Genomic DNA, 8,683 nt, shown 5'->3' with positions numbered 1-8,683 from the left:
TTTTGCGCAGCTCGTCAGTGAACAACGGCTCTGTGTAGTTAATGCTGCTCAATGTGAAAGCACGCACGTGATGGAAATTTACCGCTGATTACAGAACCGGCTTTACTCATAAGATGCGCGTTAAATATCGCATGCGATTTATCGTGCAGCCCTAATATAAATGGAAGTAAATTCAAAGGTGTTGTATTTATTCTGTCTGTTAGGTACCCATCTGTGTGGCCTCTGTCCTTACTGGCACTGCGGACAGCAGCACACGCGCTGTCGTTTCCACGTAAAGCACCAGGTGGGCACGGTCAGGACACAGGTGCAGCAGTGCCAGAGGAGTTTCAGTCGAACCAGAGTCAGAGTTCTTTGTTAGGACACATTTTCCGTAAACACGTCAAGCCCAAGAAGCAGCACGAAATCCGCCGACTAGGCACGGTATGGGTACATTATACTGCATGTAATGTCAATGTGGAAAGATTCTGAATGCCGTTATTATAGAAATATGACTCCATTAAGACTGATAATCTAAAGATCATTTAAAATGTTTTTTTTTTTCCTGCTGAACTGTCTCTCCTAGCTGGTCAAGAAGTTGTGTGATCAGGCTAACTGTAGCTGTGTGGTTGATGTTGGGTCTGGACAGGTACAGTAATGTCTTGCTTAATTTTATTATTGTAAAAATGCCAGTCTTTAAATTATAAATATGCAAATTACTCACTTTAATTTGATCCATCCCTCCAGGGCCATTTGACACGGTTTCTGTCTTTTGGACTCGGCCTGGATGTCACAGGAATTGAGGCTGACCCTAACCTTGTTTTAATGGCTACCAAATTTGATAGACAGCTTCTATTGACACTCGCCAAAGAGAATCTAAAGGTATGACACTCATAAAGTATTCTATTAAATAATCTGTTAATTAATTATGTATTTTCTATTTTGTAAACATTGTTTTGATATTACATAAAGATTGATACACACACACATATAGCTTGCATTATCACTCAGACCATGTTTTTTGAAATTATTTTTTTATTTATTTTGCATCTTAACTGTGTAAACCACAAGTTTTCTCATCATTGTCTCTGTTGTAGTCAGGAAACGCTCAAAGTCTTCATTCTGCACCTGGTCCTTCTCGTCATGTGGTGGGCTGGGTCAACCCAAAGGCTTCATGGGATGTCTTCATTCAGCAGCTTGGTGTGACGGCAACTGAAAGTGACAGTATTGGAGCAACCACTGGGCCATATGAAAAGAAACAGCTGGTGGAGGAGCTGAATCTAGAGCCGCATTCATGCCAAATCAAAGCAGAAGAGTTACAAAATACATTGCCGACTCAAAAAACTGACATCAATACTTCAGACTCCGTAGCCCAAATAAACACTGGGGTTTTTCCATCAGGGATGGCGACCGAAATGCTTACCTGTAAAACCGTACCAGTTACTGATTGTGGTGCCAAAAAACCTGGTCGTTTTGTACTCACCGGTCTTCATGCTTGTGGAGACCTTAGCTCTACACTTCTGCGTCATTTCGCCACCTGCCCTCACGTTCAGGTCATTACATCTGTCGCTTGCTGCTACATGAAAATCTCAACCCAGGAGAACCCAAACCCTCCTGGCGTTTTCCAGCCCCCATTTTCTGCAGACACTGTGGCGGATTCCAGTTTAGAATTTGGTTATCCGATGAGTGACTGGGTACGTGGATTACCAGGGCACCAGTTGTCTTATAAGGCACGAGAGGGAGCGTGTCATGCAATAGAGGACTATCTCCACCGACTGAGAGAGGAGAGCGGCTTACTGAGGACACACTGCTACAGAGCCATCTTAGAAAGCATCATCAGAGCGGAGAGGCCCGATATGCGCAGACCAGGAGTTCAGACTGTTAGGAAAGCCCACGCACTGTCATTTTCGGAGTTAGTGCCTTTATTGTTATATTTAAGAATAATAATATCTTTAAAGGGGGTGAACTGCCTCTGTTTATTATTTTGCACTGTTCTCTGAGGTCCGCTTATAGTGTTATCAAGATTTGTTACATCAAAAAACATAATTTTGAAACAATAGGCAATTTTCTGTACTGTTTTTGACCCCCTTCATCAGAACGCTCTGTTTGAATAGGCGTGGAGGATTGTTGACTCGGAAGTAAACGCCCACTGCTATGATTGGCTAACACCTGTGTATGTTTGACAGCCTACATCCTTCACAGATGGACACTGTTGTGTTTTAGGTTAAAACCGCATAAATACTCATATCAAACGATCTGTTTAACAGACAAAGCAATAGTGACCACGTAATAAAAACAATTACACTTGTTTGTTGCAACAGTAATATAGTCGGCACAGCATCGTCTTTTGGTTTCAGTCTTTCTGAAAATCCTGCGTCGAATTGTGCCTTGTTTGTAAACGAACCTGCGGTAAAATTAAGTGAACAGAGTTCTTACTGACGTGATCTTTAACTTCATTAAAAATAAAGTTCATCCACTTTTTCCTAATGTTGGGATCAGATGGAAGGCAATGTAAAGACTATTTTTTGCCACAAGTTGGCACTGCACAGCGTCTTGTTGTCTTCAGAGCCATCTTTATCATTTGGTTTCTGCATAGACCTGTGCATTCGCCTCTCTCGTAAACACTACATGCATGAATCGGTGGGCGGGGCTAAACAGGCATCGATGTACAAGCAAGCGTTGATCTTCTGCTTCTCCACACTATTACATCATACAGTATGTTTACATGGACAACAGTAATCTGATTTTAACACGATTAAGACAATACGCTGATTAAGAATCTACCATCTGGCTTCAACAACGCCGTCGTCTGTATGCACGTACAGCATGATAAATAATTGACTGCATTTGAAGCTTTTGTAAAATAAAAAATGAAACACCCAAAACTGTATATGGCATCATAATAAAGACGAACTATATGTATAAACGTGAAATTCTGGAGGGGATGATGGCGCCACATGGGGACATAATGACGTGTGCCATTAATCGATCTACACTGAACAAAATTATAAACGTAACACTTTTATTTTTGCCCCCATTTTTCATGAGCTGAACTCAAAGATCTAAGACTTTTTCTATGTACACAAAAGGCCTATTTCTCTCAAATATTGTTCACAAATCTGTCTAAATCTGTGTTAGTGAGCACTTCTCCTTTGCCGAGATAATCCATCCACCTCACAGGTGTGGCATATCAAGATGCTGATTAGACAGCATGATTATTGCTGGATAGTTGCTGGATATTGGCAGGAACTGAAACACGCTATCGTATACGCCGATCCAGAGCATCCCAAACATGCTCAATGGGTGACATGTCCGGTGAGTATGCTGGCCATGTAAGAACTGGGATGTTTTCAGCTTCCAGGAATTGTGTACAGATCCTTGCAACATGAGGTGATGGTCGTGTATGAATGGCACAACAATGGGCCTCAGGATCTCGTCACGGTATCTCTGTGCATTCAAAATGCCATCAATAAAATGCACCTGTGTTCGTTGTCCATAACATACGCCTGCCCATACCATAACCCCACACATTCCTGCAGTCCGCATGCCAATTGCACGCTCCCTCAAAACTTGGCGACATCTGTGGCATTGTGCTGTGTGATAAAACTGCACATTTTAGAGTGGCCTTTTATTGTGGCCAGCCTAAGGCACACCTGTGCAATAATCATGCTGTCTAATCAGCATCTTGATATGCCACACCTGTGAGGTGGATGGATTATCTCGGCAAAGGAGAAGTGCTCACTAACACAGATTTAGTCAGATTTGTGAACAATATTTGAGAGAAATAGGCCTTTTGTGTACATAGAAAAAGTCTTAGATCTTTGAGTTCAGCTCATGAAAAATGGGGGCAAAAACGAAAGTGTTGCATTTATAATTTTGTTCAGTGTATGTACTATAACATGTAAAACGGGAAGATGAAAGGAATATTCTAAAAGCACCTCATGTAAACACCTTAATCATAATATTGTCTTATTTAGAATAAGGTAAATAATTAGATTACTGATGTCCATGTAAATGTAGTCATAGAGTAGAACATTCTAAAAGCTGTCGTTTTGGCAGACTGCCTTTAATATTAGCTGTTTTTAGACTGACGAGAACGTTTTGAGTTCTGAAACTTACAGGATGTTTTTATAGTACAATGACCTCTTATATGTGAAAAGATCAAGGGAATTTTGGTTTCTCAGTTCATGACCCCTTTAAAGAACTGGCGTATCTGTGACTCACCCCTGATCTTCAGTTCTTGGAACAGGAAGGACTTGAGAAACTAGTTCAGTAGACTTAAATGAAATAATCTAAATCTCTATGACACGTGTTAAACGGTCATATTTTCAAGTACATCTGAGATACTAGACAGCTGCATTATAATTTTATCTTTTGTTTTATCACAGGTATGCTCGTTTGGCATTGCCACGGGTGGGCCTACCTGCTGATCTCCCATTTGACCCTGTCGCTGTGGATGCAATGCTAGCTCACCAGGGTAAAGTGGTGGCATACTTCAGCCTGGTTCTTCTCCTCGCACCTGTGGTGGAAACTCTAGTGTTACTGGACAGAATGATTTTCCTGCAGGAGAGAGGTAAATAATGCAGAGCCAGTCACTCATATGAAGAACTGAAAATGACCAAATTAGCTTTTTTCTTTTTACACAACTGTATTTTTCTGACATGTTTGGTTATGTAATTAAAATATACATTTAAAATTATTTTATTAATATTATTAATTATTTTTATATTGTGTGTGTTTTTACAGAGATAGACATCTCAAAAGTTTCATTAACTTAATGATTAATTTATTAATATTTATCATTTATTTACATGACTTTTCTAGTCAGTTGTGATTACAGCTATTTTTTTACTCAAAAATATCAGTATCTACAAAATTAAATATTTTAGATCTTGGCGTAACTTATATTCAATAAAGTTTCCATGACCTTTTACCATGATCACTTTTCCAGGTGTAGAAATCAGTCTTTCAAAATTCCCTTATTGTATAATTAGAATTCATCTTTGTATTTTCATATTTAGGTTTCCAGAGTAAACTCATCCCACTCTTTGATGCTGCTTTTTCCCCACGAAACCTGGTTCTGGTGGCCGTCAAGCCCAAAGAAGCACAGAGCTGAATGAAATAACATACACCATGATATTCCAATCCAAGTTCTGAATCACAACCACATAATTAGATTAACAGTAACATTTTATGAATAAAATGCCCTTAAATGAACCGTCACACAAACCATCTGACATTTGAAAACTGAAAATAGAGGTCTGATTTTCCATTTTCCAGAGTGACCCATTAATGGCTCATTGTCAGTCATTTCTTCCCGTCCTGCTTTCCTTCACTTATAAGCAAAAACTCTCACATTTTAAATGAGATTTTGTCTGAATAGGAGAGAGGGAAATTCTTCTTTTAAATTCGAAATTTTAATATATGATTTTAATAGTTTTAATTCTATTAAAGACATAAGATGCTCAAACTGTTTTGTCATAGTTGTCAGACTGGATTAGTTGCATAAAATTCTCTTAATTGTTTTTAAGGCACTGGATTTATATTACACTGGGCAAAGTTGCTATAGTCTATGGTTCATCTCTATTACAAAAGACATATTCAGACCCAGAATCTACTGTATGACCGCAGATATATGAATGTTCTATTTGTAAATAAAAACAAAACACTTTTTAATGAAAAGGCTGACATGTCTTTTTTTAACCTATAGATGGCACTCTTAATATAAAATCAGGTTAAACCTTCAAAGACAGTATTGTAAAGCCCCCCCATGATATTTCTAGTATGTAAAGTTTGCTGCAGTCACATAGACTCATTTCTTTGCTCATTTCAACTAGAAGTGTTGATGTATTAGAATGGTTCAATAAAGTAATTTAATTAACTATTTAATTCCATAATACATTTACATTGTGTTTTTCAGGATTTACATCAATTAATTTACATGACTTTTCTAGACATTTGTGATTACAGGGTTTAAAACTCACAAATACACATTTACCAAATAAAATATTTTAGAGGACAGTTTCATTAAAATTTAAAGATCTTTTAGGATTTGATTTCCATGATGTTTCCAGGTCTGGAAATCACTCTTTCAAAATTCCCTCATTATATTTAGGTGTTTCAAGACAGTGGGAATCCTGCTGGTTCTTAAATAAGAATAAATTGTCAAGGGAACAACAGAAGAAATATAATGTCAGTTTAAATCTTGATAATGCGTTTTAGCTTATTTTACGCTTGTTTTGTCTTATTGTAAATCATTTTAAGTAATATTGCACCCTTCGGTTGAGAACCACTGGCTCCAAACAAAACATTGCATCTTGTGCACACTTGACGGTTCACTTCCACAACTGTACTTCCATATTCCATACGCACACATATTGTCTGCATATCACTAGAGTCTTTATTTCTGATAAATAACATTTACAAAATGTCACACTGCTGAAGAGACATGGAAAAACATTAATTCTTCATGCTCTCTACAAAGAATTCATTACATGCCACTGTGAGAGCAGCCACCAGCACAACAAACTCCTGAAAGTCCACTTCTCCATCCCGGTTCTCGTCCAAATCAGACATGATCTTCTCCACAACCATGGGGTCTTTACTGGCCTACAACAGGACACACAGTTATTCTTCTATTATGCATGTGAGATATTAATGTTACTGAATGTTAATGCTACTTAATATGGCTAAAACTTACTGCTAAAAAGTCACTGAGTTCTCCCTGAAGCAAACTCTTGAGCTCGGCTTTGCTTAGCTTGTACTTGTCTCCTTCTTTGGAAGAGTATGTGTGGAACACTTTAATCAGGCCTTCCATTGCTGCTTCCAGTTTTGAAACCATGTTGTTGTTTTTCTCTTTAGAAAATATACTGACAAAGTCTTTGGTCAGAGATGCCAAGTCACTGAGGCTGGTAAGTCGATTGCGACTGACGTTGAAGGTTTCAAGCTTGTGCAGTGCGTTTCTAGTGTCACATAGTGGGTTATAAATATAACTGTCCCTCAGCTGGTTGTTAAGAGATGTCCAGAAGCTCAACACTTTTCATCTCCGGCCACGAGTCGCATGGCACGCTGTTGAAGTTCAAATTCCATACAATGAATTGGCGGACATGATTAAGCCAGGTAAAGCTCCAGTCGAAGCGCATTATATCTGGATTACTGATGTCCCTGTAGAACAAAACAGCAAGATCAAAATAATTAAGATGAGTTTTCCTTTAAGATAAATACATACAGAGGAATGAGAATCAATTATGCCAATTCCTATTAATGATTCTGATTCCTTGATGGTTCCATTAACAATTATTTTTGTACTTTTAAGAAATACTTATAATATAATAATTGTTGGGCAAAGTAAAGTTCGTAGTTGCACCACTTGCTGTGCAAGAAGTTGTGCAACAACACGTAGATAACTTTAAAGAGCAGGTCATATGGTATTTTAAAGGGGTCATATGATGCGATTTCAAGTTTTCCTTTCTCTTTGGAGTGTTACAAGCTGATTGTGCATAGATAAGATCCCTGAAGTTGCAAAGACTAAAGTCTCAAAACCATTCAAAGCAAGTTCAGAGCAACCCCCTCCCTTCCATATGCCTACTCTGCTCTGATTGGTCAGCTGGACAAGCCTGCTGTGATTGGCACAGAGAGGAGTCCTTGAGCAAGTTAGCGAGCGCTGCCACCTTTACACAAAACAATAATATAGTGCTCCAATCCGTTCTTATAATAAGGTCATAAAATACAAGAACACTTATGCAAGCGAATCGTGCCCACAGCTAAAGTTTAGCTGCTAAACTGTGAACACTTAAAATAATAATGGTGGAAACATTAGCCGAGTACTAACATGATTAACTGATGAAACGATACAGTTTGTAAACCACAATATGTCTACTGTCACAATGATTATAAAGTCTGTGTGCTACACTACATTCTTTATTATTAAACGAAGTAATAACGTCAGTCTACATTAATCGCACATTCTTAGGAAATAGTGGGTTCACAGCGAATTATCAGAACTACTTCAGAAAGCAGGACAGACTCTGTTCGTATTTCGTGGGCAGGCGGGGATTATGCAAATGTGTTAACCAGTGACGTATACCGGTAACAGACAATATCTTTATTTATCATGCACTTTTGTGATGAACAACTTTGCAGATTGTTTTCATTTAAGGATAGCTACGTTATAAACTGCAAAAGAGATATTTTTCAAAAATCCATATGACCTGCTCTTTAATAACGTGAAACATGTTAGGATGCTGTTTGTGTTTGTTTGTTTGTTTAGTCACCTGTCACGGCCACGGAGGCCGTTCATGAACTCATTGTCTGCCCTGTCACAGCCACAGAGGCTGTTCACGAACTCACTGTCTGTTCTGCCACGGCCAAGGATGCCGTTCATGAACTCACTGTCTGTCTGTCACAGACATGGAGGCCGCTCACGAACTCACAGTCTATCCTGCCACGGCCAAGGAGGCTGTTCATGAATTCGCCGTCAAGTGGTCTGTCCATGTCTCTGCTCCGTCATGGCTCCCCGGTCTGCTTGCACCGCCATGGCCCCACGCTCTGCCTGCGCCGCCATGGCCCCCTGCTCTGCCTGCTCCGCCATGGCTCTCCAGTCTGCCTGCTCCACCATGGCTCCCTGCTCTACCTTTTCCGCTTCACGGGCCTGGCCCTCCGTCCCTCCCCCAGTTCCGCCTCCACTCCACCACCCTCCTGGACTTGT

At 39.5% G+C, this 8,683-nt stretch overlaps 1 protein-coding gene and 1 pseudogene across 1 annotated transcript in view; one reads left to right on the top strand and one right to left on the bottom strand.

Annotated features, from left to right (window-relative positions):
* mettl25b (methyltransferase like 25B) overlaps positions 1-5,727 on the top strand; it is an 8,280-nt gene extending 2,553 nt beyond the window's left edge. The window contains exons 3-8 of the mRNA XM_016554533.1: positions 204-420; positions 563-625; positions 724-858; positions 1,074-1,888; positions 4,365-4,549; positions 4,998-5,727. Of these exons, the coding sequence (XP_016410019.1) occupies positions 204-420; positions 563-625; positions 724-858; positions 1,074-1,888; positions 4,365-4,549; positions 4,998-5,092 (1,510 nt within the window). The 3' untranslated portion in view covers positions 5,093-5,727. The remainder of the gene's footprint in view (positions 1-203; positions 421-562; positions 626-723; positions 859-1,073; positions 1,889-4,364; positions 4,550-4,997) is intronic.
* A 602-nt stretch (positions 5,728-6,329) lies between these two features.
* Positions 6,330-8,683, bottom strand: part of LOC107741756 (toll-like receptor 2) — a 4,629-nt pseudogene continuing 2,275 nt past the window's right edge.

Source organism: Sinocyclocheilus rhinocerous, unplaced genomic scaffold (assembly GCF_001515625.1).
Source record: "Sinocyclocheilus rhinocerous isolate Xijiao unplaced genomic scaffold, SAMN03320098_v1.1 scaffold616, whole genome shotgun sequence".
Taxonomy (NCBI): Eukaryota; Metazoa; Chordata; class Actinopteri; order Cypriniformes; family Cyprinidae; genus Sinocyclocheilus; species Sinocyclocheilus rhinocerous.
This window is presented reverse-complemented; position numbering and strand designations above follow the sequence as displayed.